Genomic DNA, 26,542 nt, shown 5'->3' on the forward strand with positions numbered 1-26,542 from the left:
GGAGTTAATGTTGCAATGCTATCTTTATATTGTTATCAAGTCACTTGAACACACACATTTTTATATATTTTTGAAAACTAGTTGCAGGGAGTCTAGTTGTGCTACCTTAAAACCCTCAGGAAGCCTGTGGCAGACCTAAAGGCAGAACCCACATCTGACTTACAACTTGTTCTGAGCCTAATTACAAAGCCCTCCTGCCTTCCTTAGGTGATAGAGGAAGTTCTGATTCTGACTTAGTGTAGACATTCTATAAGTGGTTTACTAGTGATCATGGGGTTTATTAGATAGCATATGTGTAGAAGGATAGGACAGGAACCTGACTTTGTGGAATGCATATTCCATATGCATGCCATATCCAAAAAATGTTAATTATGTGCAAAACAAGAAACACTTTCATCTATCCCTCTGCCAGAGGAGTGATATTCCTTTTGTCATGTCTTAGTTATTATAGAGCATCAATCATTGCACTGTCTAAATTCTCAGAAAAGAAGCAGAGCTATTGAGAAAAGCAGGATAGGAAAATCTAGGGTATTAACTTTTTTCCTTTTAGTCTACAAACTTGATGAATAGAGGAAGTTTTCATAAGAAAGCGTCATCATCTAAAACAATAAGTGCAAACTCTGAACCTGTAAAAATGTTTAGGATCCTATTTTAGTAACATCTTCAGGACTGTGCAAATTAATTAGCAGAACACTGAGGAAAGTAGATGACTTGGAATATTTTTAGAGCATTGTGTGAAGAAATATGAGCTTCAGTAGTCAATAATATATCATGGGACAGAGTATAAAAGGATATAATTTCATAATCTCAAATAATTGAGTGGACTTTTCTTCAGTCAAACCACATTAATTACCTTGAACAAGTTCCTTCTTCTGTACATGAGTTCCCCATCTGTAATGAGGATGTTACTTCTTTTCTCTCACCCCTGTCAATCTTGTCTGGTTAGATGATGAACTCTTTGGTGTAAGTTTGTTTCTTGCTAAATGTATATACAATCTCTAGTACACAGCCTAAAATCAGTTCTGCTGTGGGAAAAATAATCCAATTTCTAAAATAATTTATATAACAACTTACTGACATCAATATTCACTCATTCTAAAATTTCTGCTTTATTTTTACTGTAGCACTTTTCACAATGGGTGGAAATGGAGAAGGGCAGCCATGTAAGTTCCCCTTCAAATTTCAAGGCGTTTCCTATGACCAATGTACAACAGAAGGAAGGACAGATGGATATCGGTGGTGTGGAACTACTGAAGATTATGATAGAGATAAGAAATATGGATTCTGCCCAGAAACTGGTAAACAGAATTTGATTTTGATATTTTGATTTTGGACGACCACCTTACAGGGGTCATTTGACCCCAGTGCTCTTCCTGCCCTGGCAGGGGGTCGGACTAGATGATCTGCCCAGGTCCCTTCCGACCCTAGAAACTATGAAACTATGAAACTATTGCAATCCACTTTGTCACTATTCCATACACAACACGTGTAATCTTCCAATTGAGCAGTTAAAAGTACTTATGTGGTTCTGTTTGAATTTCTATTTCCAAGTGATCAAAAATGTTCCTGTTGTGGCACCTAGGCATACATACAAAAGCGCTTATAGAATTACATATAAACATGTTAATATCTTAGTATTAAACTTTAGCACAAGCAGTTAAGAACTGCTGCATTGCATTCCCTCCAGGAAATACAAAAATATAATGTCCTTTTTTGATATCAGAAAAAAAACCTGGAGAAACAGAATGCCATGTCTGCAAGGTTAAGTTTTAAGCACATGTTGATGAACAAATCCAAAACCTTTCAGCCCAGGTCCAGAAGAGATGTAGACTATAAAATACAGATCAGAACTCACCCAGTGAATTATACCCCAAAATGAATCAAGGCCAAGTCATGTCTTTGCGCTTTCACCACACAGTTCACCTGACTGAATCTGAATATGCTTGTTCAGACAGTCAGAACCACACACAGAGCATTAGACAAAACCTCAACGCTAAACCTTCCCTGAGTTTTGAAGTGGACAGTAATTTCCAGAGAGCATAGAGGTAACCATAGCAACAGTGAAATGGCTGAGGTGCATGATGTATCCCAACCAAAGTGTAATCCACTTTTAACTGGGAATGAGCACAGGCACATGTATATCTAAGCACATGTGTCTTTAATTTATAGGTCTAAGTGTCTACCACTATATGGTAATTTATATGGTAAATTATGACTTTTTAATGTCTCTGAAACATGAGCGCCAAATGAGGTACAAAAGCATGAAGGGAATTTAAGACTTAAGCAGTCAATGAGTAGTGCTTAACATTTCATTTTTTCTTGATCCTCCTGTTTAGTACAGTCAAAAATAATTTAATGAATATACCCTTGTGGAGTTACAAGATAATAGTGAGTAAAGTGAAAATGATATCTCCAGGAAAATTATCTTTCTGCTCTTTTTACAATTTTTAATGCTTGTTAACTTATTTCTTTACTATACAATATGTCACAGGAACAAAATGCATTTAGACAATTGTATAATTTGGAAAGAGTAAGATGTAGACTAGAGGCAAAGGTATTCATTAAGACCTCATAAATTGGCTACAGTGGTTCAACAGTCTTGGCACTTAACAGAGCCAAGGTGAAGCTACCAAACATAATAAAATAAACTGTAGACCATAAATTTAAACTTAATTCTGGAACAACGGCTGGCTGAGGAACAAACCAATTGAATATATTTTTTAAGCTTTTTAAAAATGTTGTAACCACAGGTACCAAAAGTATTTTTGCTTGGTTGCCTGTTATTTCTGGCCTTCTAGTGTATCACTACATTTTACCCTTAAAAGCAAAACAAAAAATATGAAAGTATCAAATTTAATGTATGGTGATATACACAGCAAAAACTAAGTGATTGTTAAATGAGTAGGAAAACACTCAAACTTTTAACCAAAATGTTATCTATAACTGGAGCCAGTTAACACACATGGTAACACACATTCCTTATTGCCTGTATTTCAAAGTAGTTTCTCCTCTTCTAATGAAGTTCACTAGGCCAATCTGGTCAGAGGTGAAATGGAGCCCCTATCCACACTGCACAGTGGGAAAATAACCATGTAGACTGGCCATGGTACAGAAGGAAAGATTTTTTTTTAACTTCATGAAAAGAAAAGGTTTACAAGACAGGGTATGGGGTTTTCCTTGAAGTTTTGTTAGTTCCATGTAGAAAAGACCAAACACCAGTCAAAGGTCCAAATCATGAAACCAACAGAAAGCAAAAGCCCAAGAAGAAGAATAGAAGCCCAAGAAGACAATAGAAGAGGGATTGAAAGAAGAAACTTTCCCAACCATACAACCACATACTTAGGTTGACATCCACTATTACTTCAACCCATGGGTCATAATAGCAGAAACATTGACATTCAGCTGAAAATTTTTACAGTCCAGTGGATCAGTATTAGTTTGGGGTCTACCACATAGTTCTCTGGCCTTTTCCCATCAGAGTGCATTGTAGAAGTCATCTTCACAGAAGAACATAGAGAGTCTCTTTGTATGAAATCTGTTTGTTTGCAGTCTAAGCATGGGTGACTGGTGCCTCCTGAGACGGGGGGGCAGTTTGTGGGTGGCAGCGGCAGTGGTGGGGTGTTGATTGGTGACAGCCCGCAGAAGCTGGAGGCAGTGGCATGGTGAGCAGTGAGCGCCCACAGAAGCCGGTGGTGGCAGCATGGCAAGTGGCAACCACCCACAGAAGCTAGCGGCAGTGGTGGCGGTGGAGATGGGGGGAGGTGGTGAGCAGTGACCACCTGCAGAAGTTGATGGTGGCAGTGGCACTAGCAGTAGCATGGCAAGCAGCGATCGCCTGCAGAAGCTGCCGGCTGTGGCAGCCAATTTCAGGGAGGGTATGTGCCACCCCTACCAGTCACCTATGGGTCTAAGTACCTCTGTCACCCACTTAAATTATGGTCTCATGTTAGTCACCTAATACAATAGGTGACTTTAGGACCTTAGGGTTGCATCCAGATGTACAGGCATGTGTAGTTTGTGATACTGCAAACCTCTTTGTAGCGCAACGTACCACATGACACATCACCTGGACAAAGGAGAAGAGGTTAATATCATATATTTGGACTTTAAAAAAGCTTTTGACCTAGTGTCCCATGATGTCCTCATGGCAAAATTGGGGAACTGCAGCCTCAACAGCCCTACAGTCTGTTGGCTGGGGAACTGGCTCTGAGGTCAGACCCAGAAAGTGGCAGTTGATGGAACTGAATCAACATGGCACATAGTGACCACTGATGTCCCCCAAGGCTCTGTTCTTGGACCTGTACTCTTTAATATATTTATAAATGATCTGGACTCTGGTGTCAGAAGTAGACTTGCTAAGTTGGCTGATGACACCAAACTATGGGGAAGAGTGGCCACACCTGAGGATAGGCTGGTGATCCAGGCTGACCTTGACAGGTTCGCAAGGTAGGTAGATGAAAACCTGATACAGAGAAAAAACCCGCATCAAACTTAGAGGCTTGGCAGTGCTACACTCGCTAGCACCACAACTGAAAGAGACTTGGGGGTCATGATTGAACACAAGATGAATGTGAGCCACCAATGCAATACTATAATCAGCAAAGCAAACAGAACTATGGCTTGCATCTACCAATGCATCTCAAGCAAGACCCAGGAAGTCACTGTCCCACTGTACTCAGCCTTGATAAGGCCACAGCTGGAGTACTGTGTCCAGCTGGGCTCCTCAATTCTGGGCTCCTCAATTCATAAAGGATGTAGAGAAACTTGAAAGAGTCCAGAGGAGAGCCACACACATGATCAGAGGGCAAGAGGGCATGCCTTATGAAGAGAGGCTGAGAGCCATCATGAAACATAGGCTCAGAGGTGACTTGATAGCAGCCTATAAGTACATAAGGGGTGTGCATCAGGAACTGGAAGAGCATCTGCTTGCCAGGGCAGCAGGGACTGTTGGAAGACAAGGTCCAACAGTCACAAACTCCTGGAAAACCTTTTTAGGCTGGACATAAGGAAAAAATTCTTTATGACCTGAGTCCCCAAGACCTGGAATAGCCTCCCCCAGAGGTGGTGCAAGCACCTACTCTGGACACCTTCAAGAAACATTTGGATGCCTATCTTGCTTGCTGCCAGGGGCTGCCCCAGGGGAAGGAGCTTCCTGCTCCTGGGGCAGGGGGCCAGACCTGATGATCTTTTGAGGTCCCTTGCAGTCCTACTGCCTATGAAATCTATGCCTGGAAAGTTAAAACATGCCCTGCACTTCAAATTTGCAGCAGGGGTGTAAATTTTGGAACCAGGAAATCCTGATAGCAAAAATAAATGGTGTGAAAAAAATGCACGGCACATACAAGAGGAATGTGTACTGGCAGACACAGAGGCTTGGTCCTCTTGGGAGATGTTCTGGCTGCTGGCCAGAGCTCTCCACTCCTTTAGTTGTCCCCCAGCTCCTCCAGCATGCCAAGAGCCACAAGCAAGAAGAGGGCAGTTTCCCTGAAGCAGGGCAATTTGCCCTACACCAAAGTGCATGTTCAGAGGCATGCACTGCACCAAAAAGTACTGGCACAAATTTGTGCTACTACTGTTTTGGTGCTGCAAGTGCACACCCCTGCATGTGGGGATGTGCCCTAGGACTTTATTTCATTTGCCAAGATGTCTCATATTGCATTAGACTCTACTCAGGACCCATTATTGCTTCAGCAAATAACATAAAACACAGCTGGTATAGGTTTCAATTAGCATTAGGGCTACATTTTGAAGTACTCTTGAGGTGTGTCTACATAAGACATGTTAAAGTGCCTTAGCACAAATTACTACAGAGTAAGGGCACGTGTCTACATGTGCATGCCCTTCCTGCTCAGTAAAAAATGGCTAATCATGACTAAATTTGATACCTGCAAATGCAGGTATAAAATTTAGGCACTATTAGTTAAAGTACAATAATGCACATATAGACATGTACCGGCACTAACTTTAGTGCCAGGTCTGCCTAGCCACTAGGGGACCACCCTGAACCCAACCTCAGGGCTTCTGGCTGACTGCTTCCCAGGGCTGGGATGCTCTGTGGAAGCCCCTAGCTGCAGGCTATAAAAGCCTGTGCCCATTTTGTGCCCTGGGACACACACACCAGGACCTCGGAGCACTTCAGGCCCTGTGTGCCCCCCTGGACAGGATCCAGGCTGCCTCTGCTAGTCCTGTCCCCTAGCCAGAGATGCTTCTTGGCCACAGGTGACTGTTGTAAAAGACTGCAGCCTGGTGCACCCCCTGCCTAGACCTGACAGCAGGGCCAGCACCTGCTCCCTGTTGCTGCTCACCCCCAATAGCATCTCCTTTCCTTGCAGGTGCTGTGTCCCATTTGCCTCTGCCATGTGGCTCCTGGTCACTGGCCATGCCCCTCTGCTGAGCTCTCCTGTGCACTGTCCAGGGACAGCCATCATGGATAGCCACACAGGGACCCAGAGAGCTGGTGTGGGATGCACCACCATGTCTTCCCCATCTTCCCTGTTGAGGACCAGCCTCACCTGTGTGTGCATGCCTGAGCCTTCCACCCAGGGCCCCAAGTGGAACCAGAAGGACATTGGCAACCTTGTGACCCTCTAGGTTGAGAGGTTAAGAGGCAGTTCACACAGGACGGGCACTCAAACACCCATATTTATGAGGCCCTGTCAGGTGGCATGCAAAAGTGAGGGTACTCCCGGACTGTGTGGTAGTGCCAAATAAAGATCAAGACCTTGTGGGCACAGTGGGTGTCCATGACTGACAACAATTGTCAGCCCTGTCATGCCCACAAGACCATGCCCTTTATGCAGCAGCTAGCCAGTATTTTGGCATCCCAGGGCCTAGGCCACAACCCTGAAGTTTTCACCAGCGGGGAGACCTTCCTAAGCCCCCACCCCATCCTGACCCCTCTGGTGGTGACACCTCCCCAGAGAAGGGGCCCTTGAGTGTTCAGTGCCTTGTCCCACCCACCTCCCCATCTGCTGCACCCATCAGCAGCTCAGGGAGCCCTGGACAATGGCTGTCTTGCCAGCTCCACACCCCCAGACCCCATCATGAGAAGCAGCTAGCCATGACACCGCTAGCTGCCAGAAGTGCCAGCTCCTCCCCGGAGGGGTGGGAGGTCCTGCCCAGACACCAGCCTACTACACACCACAGGCTGAGGACACTGGGTGCAGCTGGATGCCATCACTGACAGGGAGGCTCACACCAGGCCAGCAACCTCACCTGCCCTGGACACATGGTAAGTCTTGCACTGGGGGGAGGGCCCTCCCAGTTCCCACTCCTGCCCCTGCTCCTGGCCCTGGCCTTTGCCTCCCCACCCAAACTGTCTACACTCCCCTGGCCATGGGTTCCCTCCCACCAGCACACAGAGAGGTGGGACAAAGTTCAAAACTTCATTCAGCAATCCATCCCCCCACAGCTGGGTATGCACTGGCCTCTCTCACCCTGAGGAATGTGTTGATGCTGGCAACTATATCCTCCTTAGCAGTTGGGGGCAGGAACATGTAGTGGTGCCCAAATAGCCCTTCTGGCAGTGGCAGATGTTATGGGGCAGTCTGGGCCTGCCCCCATGCCATCATAGTACAGATTTGCCTGGGGCATCAGGAGGATCATCAACAACAGGGCATAGTGCCTCAGGTACCCCTCAGCCTTCACAGACAATTCATTGTGCACTGACCAGGACACACACAGCAGGGGCACACTTGGTGCACAGCAGTAGCATGACGGGGGTCCAGCCCCAGGCCGCCTCTCTAGAAAGGCCTCCAGTAAGGAGGGTGGTGGTGCACCCAGACTCTCACCCCAGTTGTCCAGGAGTCCTATACACCCTGAACCCAGGTGCAATAGGCTGGGCAGGGCAGAGGAAAGAGGGAGAGTGAGGTCTGGAGCCACAGCAGGAGGTGCTGCCAGCAGCCTGGCCTATCCTACCCTGGGAAGGGGGCATGGGATACAGGCTGCCTGCAAGCAAGTACCCAGTGGGCCACCAGCCCCAGGGGAGCAAGTGTGGATGGGGAAGCTTGACCAGTAGCTACCTGGTCCCAGGCCTGCCCAGTTGAATTACCATGGTCCCTGGGCACCTGTGCACAGCCAACCCCATGTTTGAGGCTGGGCAGCGCACAGCCTCTGGTGCAGAGCATCTTATCTCTGAAATGTTGCAAACTTTCAAAAAAGGCTTCTATCTCTTGCCTCTGCAGGGCCAACTTCTGGATGCAGAGGAGAGCCTACCAGCCCCAGCGGGGGTGGAGGCTCCAAGTCACTGGCATCCAGCACTGGAGCCACCTGAATCTGCCAGTGGCACACCATGAAACAGACCTTCCTACTCTAGCAGCTGGTGGTGGTGGCAAAGGAGTAGGAGGGGTGGGAGTGGGAAGTGCAGGAGCAGGCCAGCAGGTGGAGGATGTCACCCAGGAAGAGGTGCATTGTCAGGTGCAGTGGGAGCACTGAGCACGGATGGAGGCCTTGGAGCAGGAGTGCATTGAGCTACTCTGGCAGCAGGTGGGCCACTAGGCCCAGGCTGTGAAGGCTGCAGACACTGACCACTGGACCCTGGACACTCTCCTGGGCTTGGAGGTCATGTCCCCCACTGCCCAGTCCCCATCCATGGCCCTGCAGGACCCCTGGGTCCCACCCACTGTCCCACATCAGTCCCCCACCTGGCCCTGGGAGGAGGTCCTCCAGCACCTCCTGCCCATTGGGAAGGTGGCTTTATGTGTTCAGGTGGGGGGGGGATGAGAGTGAGGGTTTTGAAGGTAATAAAGCTTTTAAGTTTCAACCATGTTCGTGTTCTGAGAATGGTGCTGGGGATGGGCAGGGGGGTAGAAGGTGTGTAAGCAGTGGGGTAGGTGGGTTAGAGGGTGAGTGCAGGTAGACACCTGTCAAAAATTGCTTACTGTGCATTCGATTAATGCACAATAAATTTAGTCATGCTGAAATGCACTTGTAGACATGCCCTTACTGTACTACATTATTAACTGCATTATTAAAAACCGTTTGCTGGAGTTCCCCAATTTCTACAACTAAATATTCTCTAGAAATATATAATTATATATTTAAAAGTGAAATGGTAAACTCTTGTTTGAAATCCTATAAAGTAAATGGTTTTTCAACAGCTAGCTATTAATTTTTATGTTTTAAAATGACAAATAATTTGTGTATAGGGTTATTTTGGGTTATGTCTTTTTTATACCTATTTTAGAGAATTATTTTAAGTTCTGTTACACAGATGTTGTCTGCACTATACTTAAAATATGTTAGCATACATGTTTTAATTGATATGTGGTTAGATAGGAATATTTTATGTCTGTGTGTGAAGAGATAAGTTAGTGGGAAAACAAGAACAAAACAGTCCATGTGGTAGAGCCAAAAGTTCTGTAAATCTGTGGAAAGAACATTACATTTACCTCATGTCCTTTCTATTAGAGTTTCTTTACACACAACTCATTTTAAACCAACAAAACAACTTTCTCAATATACAAGTCCTAAATTCTTGACACCTATCCAGGATATTTTCTTCTCAAAACTATTTAATTACTGAATTATTTACCAAACGGTTGTTTTATTACAAGGTTATAATATTTGTCAACAAATCATATTGTGACAGTTCAGGTACATACAAACATTACATTTAAATCAACCTAACCAAGTTTAGGATAATTCTAAATGCTCAAGCATGCAAGTGTTCATGGGGATTAAGTTGCCCTAAAAATGGTGCACCTGATCTAATGTTAGTTTTTATCCAATAAGAACCAACTTTAGATCAGCATTGGTTAACCCGACCTAAAAAGCATCCAACCTAATGAATGCTTGCATATGTCTCCAGCACAGCCCCAGGGCTGGGAAAGCCCAGCCACTTTCCGCATCCCTGGAACTGTGCTTTTTTTTTAATACCTCACCCCCTGACCAGTGAACCCCTAGACCAGGTAGCCTCACCCCAGACCCACCAGTGCCCCCACCCTCACCTTCCCAGACACATCTCCATGACTTATTTGGCTCCAGCTACTCATGCACCTCCTTCTCACAAGCAGCATTTTTGCATGCAGAAATTCCGACTCAGGTTTAGGTAATTTAAACTAAGTTGCCTAAACCTGAACTGGGTAACCTGAACACTTATTCACACTCTCTGGGTGCATCTACATGAGATGCTGACTGTGCAGTAGCCAAAAAATACTGTGCAGTAGCACATCACAGTACAGACAATGTCAATATGCTACTGTGCAGTAGTATTAGGCAACTGTGCCGTAGTGCCACCTAAAAGACATTTGCTGATGCTACTGCACAGTAACTCCAGTTACTGTGCATTTATTTAGTAATTGCTAGTACAAGTACTAAATAAATGCAAGGTAATGTCTGCACAGTAGCATCATGAGTAAACATGCCATCTGGGGGCAAAATAGAAGGTATCACCTGAAAAGACTCTATCAGTATTGGCAACACATGGTTATTTGTTAAACATTCACTGCTCTGTAACAGGTACAATTGTTGCTTCCTTCCAGTACTTGCAAATCCTGTTTTGGGGCCTGTTCTTGCTCCTACTGAAAATATTGACAAAAATTCATTTCAATGGGCAGGACTTTTCCCTGCTTTTTTCTTCTGTTGCAGCCAGTCTTCTCAAGCTGTTATTTTCAGGTCTCACTAACAGCATTTGATAAAGAATTTCATATTTTTTAATTATGTTCAGTACTTATGTATAATTTTGGGGTAAAGGGTTGTCGGTGTTTCATCACAGAAACTAAATGACTCTGTCTATTACACTTGAATATTGTTCTCCACAGCAATGTCAACGGTTGGTGGAAATTCTGAGGGAGCCCCTTGTGTATTCCCTTTCACTTTTCTTGGAAATAAATATGAGTCCTGTACAAGTGCTGGTCGCAATGATGGGAAGATGTGGTGTGCTTCCACAAGTAACTACGATGATGACCGCAAATGGGGTTTCTGCCCTGATCAAGGTAAAAGTTTCTCAGCAGATATTTCATACCCTTTAACAAGATGCACCACTTCTCTGCCTGTCTCCATATAAACAACTAGCCAATTGCCCATCAAGAATGATGGGGGGGAAGCAGGCAGGGATGTAGCCCTGGGCCCCCTTCCATCCAGGCCCGCTGCCCCTTCCTCCTGCTGCTCGGGGTCTGGGCCCCCCCGTCTCTGCTGCAGTGGCGGGGGGAAGGGAGGAACGGGCCCAGGCCCAATGTAGGGGAGGACTGGGCCCAAGGGTGGGGAGAAGCAAGGCTGCCGTGTCAGGGAAGTGGGGGGGAGCAGCAGGTCTACAATGATCTGGTGGTGGTGCGAGGGATGGGAGCAGCAGGCTTGGGGTCAATGCAGCAGAGCAGGGGTGGGGGAGGAGTAGGCCCAGCCCCAACGGGGGGAAGAGGCTTGCTCCTCCCTTCCCCCTGCAGCTACCATGGTAAGCCGGGCCAGGCCCGCTGACCCCTTCCCACTGCTGCAGTGGGCAAGCTTTCCCACAGCTTAGGCTTGTTTCCCCACCCCCTGCATCAGGCCTGGGCCCACCCCTCCCTTGGCCCCACCATCGTTGGCGACACCACAGTGCACCAGGTCCTCCCCCCCACTGCATTGGGCCCACTTGGGGATGGGAGGAGCAGGCTCAGGGCCAAATCGGGAAAGGGGGATGGGGGAAGAGTGGGTCTAGGCCTGAGGGGGGGAGGAGGCCCACTCCTTCCCTGCCCCAGCTGCTGCTGTGGCTGCATTGGGCTGGTCCCACTTTTCCCACTTTTTCCCACCACCCCCATGGCAAACTGGCTTTTGCCCCACTCAGGCCCACTCCCCTCCCCCTCCCATTACCTGCAGGGAGCAAGAGGGGGGGGCAAGGCCCCCCCCACTCCATCCCCTGTGTTCCCTCCATCATGGCAGCAGGCTGCCTTCTGTCAGAATGCTTCTTCACACTCTCATTGGCTGTTTCCATCAGCCAATCAGAGTGCAAATAAAGCATTATGGACAGACAGACAGAGTTAGGCTTTCATAATATTAGAATGATAAAAGTATATTGACTGAACTGTTGTAAGAAATTGATGTTATAGACACTATCCTCACAATGATCTTCAAATATCCCATATTTATACCTTTGAATGCAAAACATAAAAAATGCTTTAAGAAAAATCTGACCCCAGAATTTAGGTTTCATAAGGAGCTTTTCAAAGTGACAATAGGAGAAAGAAAGACTCTAGAAAAAATAAAGTCCTTTCATTTTTAAATATCTTAAGCATTAGTCATACCTAAGAAATGTGAGGTGTTTTTTAAAGGTAGTGTTTGTAACCTTTACAAACAATTTTAAGACTGAGGCATCCAAACACATATACTTTTCTCTTTTTTCTAGGACAAAAAATAACTGCTGAAATTTCAGACAGTGTTTATAACTATTGGTAAAATGCTTTCTTTTCATACTATGGATAATCTTTCACCTGTCAACCCTATTCGTTTGTGCTCATCTATGTCACTGTCACTTCATTTTTATATGGATTATGTGGTGACTTGGTGTTGACAGGTCTGAAAGAACAGTACAAACATCCTAGTAACCTCAGGCAGGTTTTGAATACAGGATTCTTGAAATAAAAGTCTATTGCACTCATCCAGGAACTCTTCCTTTCTCATCTTGCCTAAGTAGTGTTTAACCAAGGCAAATAATGAGTAGATCTGTATATGTTTAATAGGTTTTTAATGACAAGATTTGAGGTCCAGACTGTGATTAAATTCTTCTTTCCTAAATAAATTAAGTATTTTTCTTGAACTGTCTTCTTCATTCACATAAATATTAAGTTAAAGGTTAAAGTTACTTTGCCTAGGAAATAGTGAAAATACATGCACAAGTCAATTATACAGGATGATATAGAAGACTTCCTTATGTCTAATGAAAAGTCCTTAAGAGTTGGCAACAGGTATAGCTGGAGTCTGTTTGTCTTAATTACATGAAATATTACATCAAAAATATTTACTGGGGAATCTTTTTGGTGGGTAAAGGGGAAAAGGATAGGTCATGTTTTGGAGCTGAAATAAAACCTATCTTCATTCATGTACATGACTTTTTGTGTTGTTCAGGTTACAGCCTTTTCTTGGTTGCTGCTCATGAATTTGGCCATGCCATGGGATTAGAGCACTCTGAGGACCCTGGAGCTCTTATGGCCCCAATCTACACATATACCAAGAACTTTAGACTATCTCAAGATGACATTCAAGGAATCCAGGAACTTTATGGTAATGTTTTAATCACCAATCAATATATGTTGCATACAGGCTGACCTATGGGCTTCAGAGGCTGTAGTATATGTATTTTTACTGATTTGAGATGTAACAGGAAATTTACTGTTTTCTAGCCTACCTCTTTCCAGATATTACTGAGGTGGGATCTCTGCACCCACCACAGGGGACCACACCCTCAGCCTGTCTCTTTAGGGAACTTGAGCTGACTGCATTCCTCAGGGAGGGGGGAAACCTGCTCCCTCTGCTTACGTGACTTGCATCACTTACCTGGGTAAGGGGTTTCTACCTGGGGAGCTGGAATCTGCCTGGTAACAGGTGATGCATTTCAAATTGGTTGGCTGACAGCCAACTGGGGCTGACCTCTGCTGGCCCAGGTGAATGAGGTCACAGGAGCTATATACGTTAGGACGGGGAAGGAGGCGGTCTCTCCGGCCATGAGGTGACGCAGCAGCCAGGCAGGGGACACAGAGAAGCCTTAACATCTGAAACTGGCTCTCTCCCCCTAAACTCACGAGCTAGGAACCACCTGCCTCCAAAGGGAAACTTCACCTGCCTTTGGAAGATGCTTGTGAGTAAACTACTCAATCTGATTAGATATTTAGCTGGCAGTAACATAGATGAGTAATCAAAAGGCTACCACAGCCAGACTGTTTGCTCTTTAGGATTTCTAGATATTGCTCAATCCTGTACCTTAGTTTACCCTACCCCCTGTAATCAATAAATTTCTCCTTTTTGACTGGTGTGGGAGACTTATTGAGGGGTGGGTCTAAATTATGCCTAAGAGACCCCTTAGGTCTGTGGACTAAGGGAGACTATACCTTTTTGCCCCCGGACTTGGGGAAGTACCCCAAGTGCCTGTACTGGGTTGAGTACCCGTGGGACTTTAGGCCTGTGTTACCCCAAGGACACAGGGCCGCGAGACAGTCCATTCTTGGGGTGGTGGCGGCACGTTACCCCCAGACTAGCGAGTGTGCTCCGGGAGAGGGGTCGGCCGGACATAAGGCGCCCCTAGGGAGGCATTCGGAGCCTGGAAGGTGGTCGGGCGCAGGGAGGTGGGTGGCTCGACGCAGGAGCACCCCCTACTGGCCCGCCTCACGTGGTGGAAACAGCGGAGGGATACGAATACCCAGCTGTGTTCCTGAGGTGGGATCTCTGCACCCGCCACAATTACTACCCATGTCCCAACTTAAAAACATCTCAACCCAGTAGCAAGCAGCCACTACAGTTACTGAGCTATGGAAGTCTCAAAGCCACTTTTATTATTTCCACATCTTTAGGAGGAAATTCTAGAAGTTTGTTGATGAAATGCCATGCTAGACATCCTGGGCTATCTTCTTTCTAACATGAAGTTCTTAATTCAGGGTTTTTCATGGTGGCATCATAACCATATTGCACAGGATTACTATCACCTATATTGCTAAACTGGGGAAAGACAAGATAGCTTCAGTTATCCCTTTGCTAAATGAGAGAGGATGATGTAAGGGTGTTCCTAGTTCAGAAAAAAAACATACAACCTCCACCCCAAAAAAGCAGTTTTAGGATTTAGATTTTTAGTTTTTACCCTTTTAGACTATTGCCAGTCAGGATATTCCACAGGAAGAAACAGACTCCTTAGCTATCATGAATCATTCTGCCCTCAGAGGACTGTACAGCTCTGGTAGATTTCTGAGAGATGTTCATTTATAGTTCAGGACAGAACCTAGGACTAGCCAAGAGGTCAGACTTTTCTCAAGTATACTTCTTATTATCAAGAGAGAAAATGCTTCACCAGAGCTTTATTAGTAGCTTTATTTATTCCCCTTGTAGATACACAAGCAGCAGCTCATATACAGAATCCAGCCTTCCTCTTTTGACACCAGCTAGGAAAAGACGGAAAAAGGATATTCAAATATGTGTTTCAAAAAGCTTTTCTGTTAAAAAAAAATATAAATAAGATACAGATATTTAACAGATGCATGTTACCTCCATCCTAGCACTGGTTTTTTTTTTAATTTTGCTTTGGAATTTGAACAGTGTTACCTTCTTCACCGAGAAGTCATTTTCAGAAACTGCTGATCAATTGTGATGGTTAGATTAAAATGAGTTGTGTTAAAGGATCAAGTTGTTTTTCAAGAGTCTCTTGTTTCTGCTCTGGTCAATTTAGGGAATTACTATCTGCATAGCAGATTTTTACAGGCCCAGTAATACATCAGGTTATTGTAGCCTAGGTCCTCATACACTGAGTCCTAAGACAGCTAGACTGGTTGACAGTTCATATAGTCCCTGATACATTTCAAAATTGTGTGTGAATAATCAAACTTGTCACCTAATTCATGTATTGATAATGGGGTACAATGGATTCATATTGTGTTGTATCTTTCCTCTCTTGCCAGGTCATTATCACACAATCTGCTTACACAATGCGACTAAGAGACAATTTTAATGCTTCCAAGTATTAGAAGTTGACCAGTTTTCAACAACTGATAGAAAGCAGAATGTATAATCAATTGGAGAACCAAACAAAGTTTAAACAGTTACTACACTTTAAAAAAAGGGAGGGACAGTTCAAAAAAAAAGGAGAGAGAGAGAGTAAAGAAATGCAGGAGCTAGTTAAACAGGTCCATCTTATTCTATTATTCATTTTTTTTACTAGTGAACCACTGCTGGATGGTCCATCAGACAACATTAAAGAAAGAGACGCAACTAGAGTAGCAATTCAACATAAGCAGATAGAGTTAAACTGGTCGTCAGATGAGTCAGGAAAAATTAGGGCTCCCTGCCACAATTCAGGCTGATCAATAAAATGAACAACTTTTGCATAGGATATGGTACTTGTATATACCATATACCTACTGCAATCTCTGTGAGGAAAAAGAGAGTATCAGCAAGTTGAATCCTGGCATATTTTTAATATTTATCATATTTCTCTAGGGTGATTACATGGTGATTGTTAGCTGGCTTAGAGCTGTTGTTTTAAAATTATAAGTTTGCTAAATATTTTACAGTCTAAAGAGACAAGGCAAAGTGTTTTGGAAGTGGATGCAACATACAGGCAAAAAAGTTTGGAAACTTAAGCACAGCAAACGTAAGTGATTTTCAGTAAGATCACACTGAAAATCTATGGCAAAGAGTAAAATTAAACCAAACTCTCTTTAATTTCAGCTGTGAGCCTGAATTATAGAACCATAGCCCCTTTAACTGCAGTAATACTAGGCATTTTGTTTTGGTATTTTTTAAGTTATGCAAACTTGCATTTTGCTTTTGAGACTGTTATAATTTCCCATTTTCTAGCATTACTCAAGGTTAGACTGAATCAGCTGGAACACCCCTTTGTTTAATGTGTTTAATGATGTTAAATGACCTGACTGCTAAGAAGCATCCAGTAAGGCAACACAGCAGCAGCCAAACAAGAAAACAAAATAAAATATGCCAGATGGCAAAGTGTATGTTTTGAAGAGCGTATTTTAACTCTTAATGAGAGGGAAAAGACTACAAATGACTCAAAATGTGTATTTATAGCTTGCAAACTGTTAGATGGCTGGACAAATCATAGCACAAAAAGCTGGGATGTACAGTCTTAGTTTAGAATTATCTGCTCATCAGTTCAGATGTCAAAGAAAAAAACTAACCTAAAACACTTTAGCTCATTATTTAAATTACTCCATCTCTGGAAAAGAAAAAAAAAGCTATACATAAAAATTGGCACTAAAGACTGCATCTCAAGAAGAACTTGCATGGAGGGGCAACAGAAAGACATAGACATAACATGTCTTGACTGCAGTTATATGTCAGGTTTTTAAAGAGCCAAGAACAGAACTAAGGCCTTCTGAGTCGTGATCCTGTATCCTGTCTTCCAAAACATTTCTTATATTTCTACAATAAAAATCTTCAAATTGCTGTGATAATTGCTTCCCTGACATAATTTTTTCATTTAGTGGTTTAGGGTCTTCATGTTATCAAAGTAACAATACACTTGGATTTTATTTAATATATCTGTTCTCCATTATAGGAGGATCAACTGATGTGGGCCCAGGTCCAGGGCCAGGTCCAAGTCCAACCCTTGGGCCAGTCACTCCAGAGATATGCAAAAATGATATTGTATTTGATGGAGTCGCCCAAATTAGAGGAGAAACATTTTTCTTTAAGGACAGGTAAGAGAAGCTAATGTCACTGGGAGGGGAAGGAAAATTTCTGCTATGCTACCAAAACAAATCTACAAAACCTAAAAAGTTGTCATTAAGCATTCTGCTCTTTCTTCCATGTGCTCAAACATGGAAAAGTGTCCTCATAGACTCCTGTGAGAGGGAAGATAACCATCTACCTGCCTGGATCATAGAAAAGCGAATTTATAATTAGGGACAGGCTGGCAGGTTTATATGTATGAGCATTATCCCCCAAATTAATCTTTTCTTCAAACTAAGTTCAAACTTTGAGATTCTAGGAGGTTCATGTATAGTGATTGTTTTAGGTGTATTTTGTGGGGAAGGGTTGGTTCATTTCCAGTTTTAAGACTACACTTGCCAACATGCTATGACAACCACTGGGATGGTTGTAGTGTGTGCCAGAATGAAGAAATGTCAGAAGCCTCGTGAAAGAGCCTTTTCTCATAACATTTCCATCCCAAATCTACAAACTGAAGAGCCAAAATTATTCTTGATGTCACTCTGCTGGCTTCTGTGGAGTCACACAAGGGATGAATTCAGCCCCAAAAGGTCAAATAATTCAGAGAGGAATCAAAACTTTTGAATGATTATTCAAACCAGACCAAAACTCTAGGCCTGTAGAGATTTGCCCATTTGTATTGTTAATCAGAAAATTAGCAATGGATTAATGCATTAGTTAATCCATTCTCTTCCAGATCAGGATTTATTCCCTATAAACATTTCCAGAAACCTTGCATTGCATAAATATAAGAACTGTAACTCCAGCTATGGAAAATCCTCCACTTCCTGTTGAAGAGAGCTCCCTATATATTGTCCTTCATAATTTTACTGTTAATGGTTTTCACTTATTTGATATGTTGTTAGAATTTTTAGATCAAGGTACAGGGAAAATGGAAAAAAATATTATCAACTTGCATATATCTAAGCACATACACAAGCAACACGTTTTCAGGTTCATTTCAATGGCCTCATATATACATTTTACCATGGAGGTAATTTTACCCTGGAGGTTTTATTCATAAGTTCCAGTGCTAAATTATAGTGCAGATGGCAGGTAGCACCATCCACGTATGCTGTTAATTTTAGAGTTCATTAAAAAGTAACAGAGTTCTCTGAATAAATTCCCATACAAGAAAGATTCAATGCAGGTAGAGTCTAGCATCAACACATAATAGCACTGTGTGAACTGAAGTTGCTATAATGGCACATCAAGGCCATGAGTGGCTGGTGTAAACCTACCTAAGTGTTCTGTATGTTCTGGCTTCTGCTAGGTCCTAAGGGTTGAGGCAATGACATAACTAAGGAGGGGTAGAGGGATCATAGAGGCATTTGCCTTGGGCACCACCTTGCCTCTTTCTCTTTGCTCAGGGAGGTCCACACACCACACCCTGTGGCCTGGTCCTCCCCTGCACCAGGCCTGCTTCTCCCTCCCTGCAACTGCAGCAGGGGGGAGGGGAGTGGGCCCGGACCTCAAGCAGCAGGAGGGAAGAGAGAGCGGGCCCAGACCGGGGGGGGGTGGAACTCCATCCCCACCTGCTCCTCCCCTCCCCCCCACATCATTCTTGACTGGCAATTGGCTAGTAATAGTATAATCTTCAATTTTTTTTAAAGCAGACTATCTAATTTAAAGCTGCTTATATAGTGGTTCAATGCATGGAATTGGCGCTAATCAAAATGTCATCTCTTCTGTTGTTATTCTGTTGTCCCAGAAAAACGTGTGTGAAACCTTTTTGTTAGATTTGTCCCAAGAGTGCCGGAAATCACCACAGATGTGCACTCTGCTGAAACATGAGAGGCTTGTATACTTTGACTAGAACAAGGTGTGGTCCCAAAATATATACACCAGTTTCCCAATATTGGGCAATTTAGTATTCATTTTTGTCTGATTGTGTTATGCATCCAGAGGTCTTTTCAATATTTAATTTTCAGCTGGAATTTTTTTTGTTTCTTGTAAAATAACATTTCTCAAATCCATATTCTTCTATTATATTTAAATTATCCTTTTAAAGAAAATAGATGGGGTAAAATAGATGGGCAGACTCAGTGAGCCTACCACCTTAACTCTACCAACTTCAGTTCACTCGACTCATATCAGTGTGAGATTAGAATAAAGTATCATGGGCTGAAAGGCTACTGCTGCTAGATTTGCATGCCAGCAGTAAAGAGGCTGAAGTGAAAAATGTAAGCATGGGAGAAAAACTTAGTAAAGAGATTACGGCCAACTCTGTAGTAAACTGTACTGCTCTAGGCAGGGGCCACTAAAGCAAAGCAATGTAGTCACAGAGGCTGTGTCACACATGATGTGGACATTTGGTTCCCCAGGGACAACTAGCAGCAATGCATCTTGTGCCTCTGCTAGTTGTCCCCAGGGAACACCCAAGCCGTGCACACTCTGATATGTGGCAAGGTGGGGTAGGGGTGGCTGAGGACAATACTGGCTGACCCCAGCATTCATACCTGGGGTCTTGGGAGCCTTCCAGGGCTGCAGCCATGTCACTTCTGCCACATGGAGCCTGGCTGGCAGTGGAGCATGGTTCCAGCCAGCCAGTCTTCAGCTTTGGCCAGTACACACTGCCACCACATGCACCACTCCACTTTTTTTCTCCATGGGTTTTTTTGATTCCTGGATATCCAGGGATCAAAAAACCCTCTGTGCTGCTCCCTTGCAGTGTGGCAAGCAATTGAATATGAGGTATATGGCATCTACAGTGCCACATACCACACGGCTGCACTTGTCTGGATGTGGCCAGACAGGCTGAATTTGCTATGTAGGTAAGGCCTATGTAGACATAGTTAGATCCTGATCCCTGATGAAGGGGCTTAGTGCTTCTATAATTTTAATTGGCCTCCAAGAATTTCCTGTTCAAGCATCTCTGATGGGATGGGGGGTAACTTAGAAGTGCCTGTGCTGTGGTCCATCAATTCCCAGAGTAGGAGGCATTCCTGGGGTGCCTTAGCTTAGCAGTTCACAACTTTAATGATGTTCCCTTGTGGTCTGTGGGCCATTGCACCAACAGACTAGCATTGCAGAAAGCCACCTTGGGTGCATCTACACATGCAATTAATTTGAAGCAATAAACTCTGGAGCAGTTCAAGCCAAAGTAAACTGCTCCTGGGTGCAGAATCAAAGTATGCAGCTCCTGGGTGCAGCACCTACATGTATGTCCAGGACAACTGCAATTTGAGCCAGGGTGGAGCAGGCCTCTAGCTAGCTGGGCTGACAGGGCACAATTTACACTCCCAGTCACCATCTACACATTTTCAGCGCAGTTAATTATTCTTCTGTAAGATAGTACTGTCACAGTACTATTCTATAGCCAAATTAATTAGTTTACTGTGCCCTAATATTGGTGCACATGTAGACAGTGATACCTTATTAAAGAGCTAATTAGCAGGCCTGTGTGAAGCAGCTAGTATTTTATTCAGAATTGGATTTGGCCGACTCAGGGGATGGTGATTCAATTCAGAAGCTTTTCTAAAGATTCGGAGAGCTTCGAATCAATTCAGACCTTTTAATTGGTCCCCTGATTTGATTCAGATTCGGAGATTCAGCCACTGAATTGGGCCAAATTTCCTCTGAATCAAATCACCACCAGAAGCTTCACACAGCCTTACTAATTAGTCTACTCTATAGTAAAGTGCATATGTGGGTACACCTTTTGAGAGCTAAGCTGCACAGACCTGGACTCCAAGATTTGGCCCACTCTCTATTTACCATAATAGGACAAGCACTAGCAATCTAGATTGTTTTACTTGAGCTTCTATTTAGCTAAATGCAGTCTTTAAATAAAATCCATTTACTTTAAAAGAAAAAAAAAAGGAGATTTTAGTGACAGCTCAAAAATGTATCTTCAAATCAAATTTGCTGGGTAAACACTGCAAAACTTCCAAAAGCAGCTTAATAATTTTGTATAACCTATTTGGATAGCAGGCAGCTCACATAATTGCCACCCTGTGGTTATATTGTAATATGACCAGGTCATATTCATCATTTTTAGGACTTGATTTTCCATCAGGCTGAAATCTTGCCTCTGTTTTTATAAATAGAATATTGCTGCTATATATGGGTGGTCACTTAGGTTTAATTCCAGAAAGTACCTAGGCCTGGATTAAATGATTCTGTATTCAGTAAATCACTTACACATATATTTAATTCTACGTAAACATTAATACATAATATTAATGTTGAATTTTATAATCCACTGCTAACATAAAAATGCAGCCATCGTTAGTTTTAGACAGAAATAGATTCCCTAAGCAGAGGCCATTTCTGCAAACCCAAACCTTATAAGGAAAATTCCATTCATTGTCCTAGGGAAGAGACAGAGAAATGGATACATAAATCTATGGAATCTGTACTGAGCCCAGAATTAGACTGTTATACATTAGTTCCATCTCTTTCCTTCTTTTCTTCATTTGGCAGTTCTTTGCCATAATGCAGATCATAACTTCGGTGTAATCAATTATATTTTATTCATAAATCTGTCAGAATTAACACTGAAATGCAAACATTATGAATGTGTAATTACAAGGCATTTTGAACTGAATATGCAGAATGAGAACAAAATATGACTTTCAAAATGTAGGCAGTATAGCAGTTGGTACAAGACTAACGAAAAAGATTTTATATGTTGTTTATATTGATATGTTCTTTATTTAACATACAGCAAAAATAGACAGTGAATATTTATTTTGCTTTGGAATTCATTTGCCTGCTGGTCTTGTAGCTTTCCCAAGTTTAGGAGTGGAGGGTGAATACAAACTTGTGACCATTCTGGAATTAAAAAAATAAGTTGTGATCATGGATCTTGTGACTTTTGTGATTCATCTGCCTTAATGAAACCTGCCACAGTATCCAACTGCTAAGTCATACAGAAGTAAGACAGGGTGTACAATGAGGAGAAAGACCAGATTATTTGTTCAAAGAAAACTTTTGTTCATACTAATGTGACTAGAGCCAAGAAATTAAGAAAGAAAAATGTAATGAATGCATACTATACTGTACTTAATTGGACTGTTCCCATAAAGACCCACTACTCCATACCACAAAGACATATTCAAACAGTCTTTTTCATTAAAAAAAATCTAGCACTCATACATCTGTTTTCATTCTAAACTGGAGCAAAAAAATCCAAAGTTTTGAAACTTACTGTGAAACTACAGGTTTCCCTCGCTTTATGCAGTACAGGAGTTCCTGGAAAACACTGCATAACTTGAATTTGTATAAAGGAAACCCAGCTTACAATGTAACAAATAGGGATACATTCCAAGACCTTGACTGTACTGACCTCCAAACCCATTTCCACCACTTCTACAAGACAATTTTGGTACTCACCAAGAGCAGACACTTGGAGATAAGTTAGCGGGATGCTTAGAAGCCATAATGGGGACAGCAACTATAGAAACATATGTCGCAGACAACGAGCAACAAGCATAGATCCACACAGGAGACTATTTTGGTGCATGTCACTCCCACAATGCACCACACAAAGCATCTGACTGCGGGCTTCCACCACACTGATTGTATAAGAGTGAATTTACCTCTCATATAACAAATTTTTGGTATACAAAGAGTCATCACATAAGAGTGAATTCACACATACAGAACCTGTATAAAGCAAGGGAAACCTGTAACGTTCGGGGTGGGGGGACGGAATCTAATACAGTAAAAGCTCTGTTATCCAGCATCCCCCACAGAATGGGGGACGCCGGATAACAAAATATGCCGGTTAATTGAGCAGCCCGAACAGGTGCCCTTGCCTGTTCGGGCCGCTGTTTCTCCCGCCCCTCCTGTGGCATTGCAGCCCCTCCTGCGGGCCCTGTGGGACAGGGAGGCAGGCCCCACACAGCCTATTATGCCCCCAGGCCATGGGGGCTTGGCAGCGCTTTCACTTTACCTTACAAGCCGGCATGCCAGTTAATAGAGCATGCTGGCTTATAAGGTACTGGTTAACGGAACTTCTACTGTATTTTGAAATTGCTAAATAATGTTACTATGATCATGTTGAAGTGCTTTGATGAGACTAGGTGTGTCTACATGGAATGCTTCATCACTATGCCATAGTAACATGCTACAGTGGCATAGCGTTTGTGGGCAAAAATTGTGATGCCGCCACTACATTGCCATAGCAATGCACTTCCTCAGTGTAGCGCATTTCTATGATGACATAGTGGCTAAAAATAATTGTGTACCACCAGCATAGTACAGTATGGGCTGTTACTTCACCACCATTTAGTACTTCAAAAAGGAAGTACTACATAATGGTGCAGTAACAACAGCACCATAGGGGCATGTGTAGATGCACCCACTAAAGTAGACTGTGAAAAAAAAAAGGATTTTAGATACAAAAATTTACACCCACATGACTATTTTTATATAATATGTGCTGAAACATCCAGATATTATCAAAAAGAAATAATAAAAATTCAAATGGCTCCTTTCAAGTTTTACTCATCAAACTTCATTTGAATTAAGTTTGATACAGCTGCATTTTCAGCTGTTACGCTGAAAACATTCATCCAGTTCTATTAATTAGAAACAAGCCTGAACAAAATCCCTGTTGTCAAACCCATCTGGGCACTGGGAGTTCCATTAGAATAAAGATTCGAGGTAAGGATGAGGAAGTGACATTTTTTCACTCCAGGGAACTAAGATAATACTGGTGAAAGCACTGTTTGACCTGGAAATTAGTTTAGTATCCGCCAGCTAATGCATGTTGCAACTGAGTTTTCCACTAGCTTGTTGATTTTTCATGTTGGAAAATTGGCAAACTGAAGGAAGGCTTTTGTTCTGTTGAAAAAAAAGGCTCTTCATTCCATCAGGGAGGGGAAACAGTTGTTCCTTTGTTAATATCAATGCATTCTGCACAAGGCACTGCCATTTAAAGATAATTACAGCTTTTTAAAGCTTAAATCAAACAAAGATACTGCTTTTACATAAAATAGCCAATAAATTACCCTTTGCATTTCTCTAATGAACATTTTAATGCTCGTGATCTCTTTTAGCACCAAGCTCACTTCCAAGCTGTGTGATATACTGTTATTAGATCTGAACTTTTAGTGACTACAATAGTAATTGTAAGAGCAATTCACAGAATACAAATCTCTGCTTTTGTCAAATACTTGTCCATCCGCTCCATATGCAACAGCAGCAGGATATCTGTAATAATTTAAAAGCCTTGTAAATGGGTTTATTTGTATAATTCAAGCACAGCCTACATTTTACTATGGTAGGAGAAGCAATGTGAACCCTTAAGCAATCAATTTTATGCAATTGCAGTGGTGGTCCAGCATGTAGTATATTATATGCAACTATTCTATTAGCATGCTGCGAAACAAATCATACTTCCTCCATTCAATATTCTAAGTCAACAGCCAAGTAATTAGAAGTTTGGGCAGCTATTAATTGACTGGGTGTGTATGTGTGCTTGTGTCAGAGAGGGGGAGAGAAAGCAAGCGTGTGTGTGTGTGTGTGTCTGTGTGTGTGTTTAGGAGCATATTGTACCTTTGCCAAAAATTATGAGAAACAGATGTGCTGATGAATTAGTTCATTGTAAACGCTGTGCAATTTTCTCTTCTGCTCAGATTCATGTGGAGGACTGTAAACCCCCGAAATAAACCCACAGGTCCACTTCTTGTTGCTACATTCTGGCCCGATCTGCCAGACAAAATTGATGCTGTCTATGAGGCCCCTCAAGAAGAGAAGTCTATATTTTTTTCAGGTACTGGCTTGAAGTTGTAATTGCAAGATGTCACTTATGTAAGTACTGCATTCAAATGTGGCTTCTTGTAGGTCCAGATAGTGCAACACTGAAGGCTGCTATATCAGAAGGGTCATGAATGTTAGATTTTAATTATTCCTGTCTGTTGGCTTGGGAATTGAAACTGCAAGTTACTGAATACCCTCACCTCCCATTAAACAAAGAACAGCTGAAAGACAAGCACAGCAGCAGTCAGGATGAAACAATAATTCATTATTGAAAAATAATAATAATAATGCATGCTCTGACGTGTTCTTCACAATCAGATGCTGAATTTTCTTTGGCAACCCTCCCCCTCCCCACCCCACTGCTAGCTTATAGGATCAATACACTTAATTTCTCTTTGAGCTTTTGCTACGTTTTTCTCACGTTCTTCTGCTTCAGCTTCACTGCCTGCCAAAGACGAATCCTTGCTCTGCTTTCCAAGAAGTGAATTTGGTTTCTCATCAAGTAGAAAGGATGCAGGCAGGAATGCTAGCTAGTTTGGTGGGGGAGGATGAGAAGAACAGATAGGAGTTAGTACGCTGTCCATTGTAAGTCATATATGTGGTACAGCTGTATAGGCCAAACAAGTGAAGCTGGGAGATTGTTTTCATTATTTGAAAAACTAAGCCAGCAAGAATTGTGGTATCTACTGAAACATGACTAAACATCCCTAACCACCTAGACACCATATGGCTAATGCTGCTGTGCATTTTCTGAAAAGGAAGAGGGTGGAGGGAGGGGGATGGAGAAGAGGGGAAGAGAATAATGATAATTTATTCTGCAGGCCTGAATGATTGTTGGATTCATAGGTTAATAGATGTAGGGTCAGAGGGAACCTGAGCAGATCATTAAGTCCGACCCCCTGCCCTGGGCAGGAATGAATACTGGGCTCATATGACCCCTAGTAAGTTTAAGCTCGTATGATCCCAGCTAGGTAGTTATCAAGCCTCCTTTTAAAGACCCCTAAGGTAGGAGCCAGCACAACTTCCCTTGGAAGCTGGTTCCAGATCCTGGCCGTCCTGACTGTAAAGTAGTGCCATCTGATGTCTAGCCTGAACCTACTGTCAGTCAATTTGTGGCCGTTATTCCTTGTTAACTCCGGGAGGTGCTCAGGGGAACAGGGTCTCACTCATTCCCCTCTGGTCACCCCTGGTAAGTTTATAGACAGCTACTAGATCCCCTCTCAGCCTTCTCTTGTGCAGGCTGAACAAGTTCAGGTCCCATAGCCTCTCCTTGTAGGGCCTGCCCTGCTGTCCCCAGATCATGTGAGTGGCCCTCCTCTGGACCCTCTCAATGCTGGCCGCATCCCTCTTGAAGTGCAGCGCCCAGAACTGGATGTAGTACCCCAACTGTGGCCTGTGTCGCAGAGAGGGGGAGGATCACCTCCTTAGACCTGCTTATGATGCATCTGTGGATGCATGACAAGATGCGGTTAGACTTGCTGACTGCATCCCCACA

General features: G+C 43.2%; 1 protein-coding gene across 1 annotated transcript in view; it reads left to right on the top strand.

Annotated features, from left to right (window-relative positions):
• The window catches only part of MMP2 (matrix metallopeptidase 2), a 74,625-nt gene that overhangs the window by 39,373 nt on the left and 8,710 nt on the right, over positions 1-26,542 (top strand). The window contains exons 6-10 of the mRNA XM_019505732.1: positions 1,125-1,298; positions 10,761-10,934; positions 13,036-13,191; positions 17,186-17,327; positions 24,924-25,060. Coding sequence (XP_019361277.1) covers positions 1,125-1,298; positions 10,761-10,934; positions 13,036-13,191; positions 17,186-17,327; positions 24,924-25,060 — 783 coding nt within the window. The remainder of the gene's footprint in view (positions 1-1,124; positions 1,299-10,760; positions 10,935-13,035; positions 13,192-17,185; positions 17,328-24,923; positions 25,061-26,542) is intronic.

The sequence above is a fragment of the Gavialis gangeticus genome, unplaced genomic scaffold, assembly GCF_001723915.1.
Source record: "Gavialis gangeticus isolate Ggan-Ray unplaced genomic scaffold, GavGan_comp1, whole genome shotgun sequence".
Classification (NCBI taxonomy): Eukaryota; Metazoa; Chordata; order Crocodylia; family Gavialidae; genus Gavialis; species Gavialis gangeticus.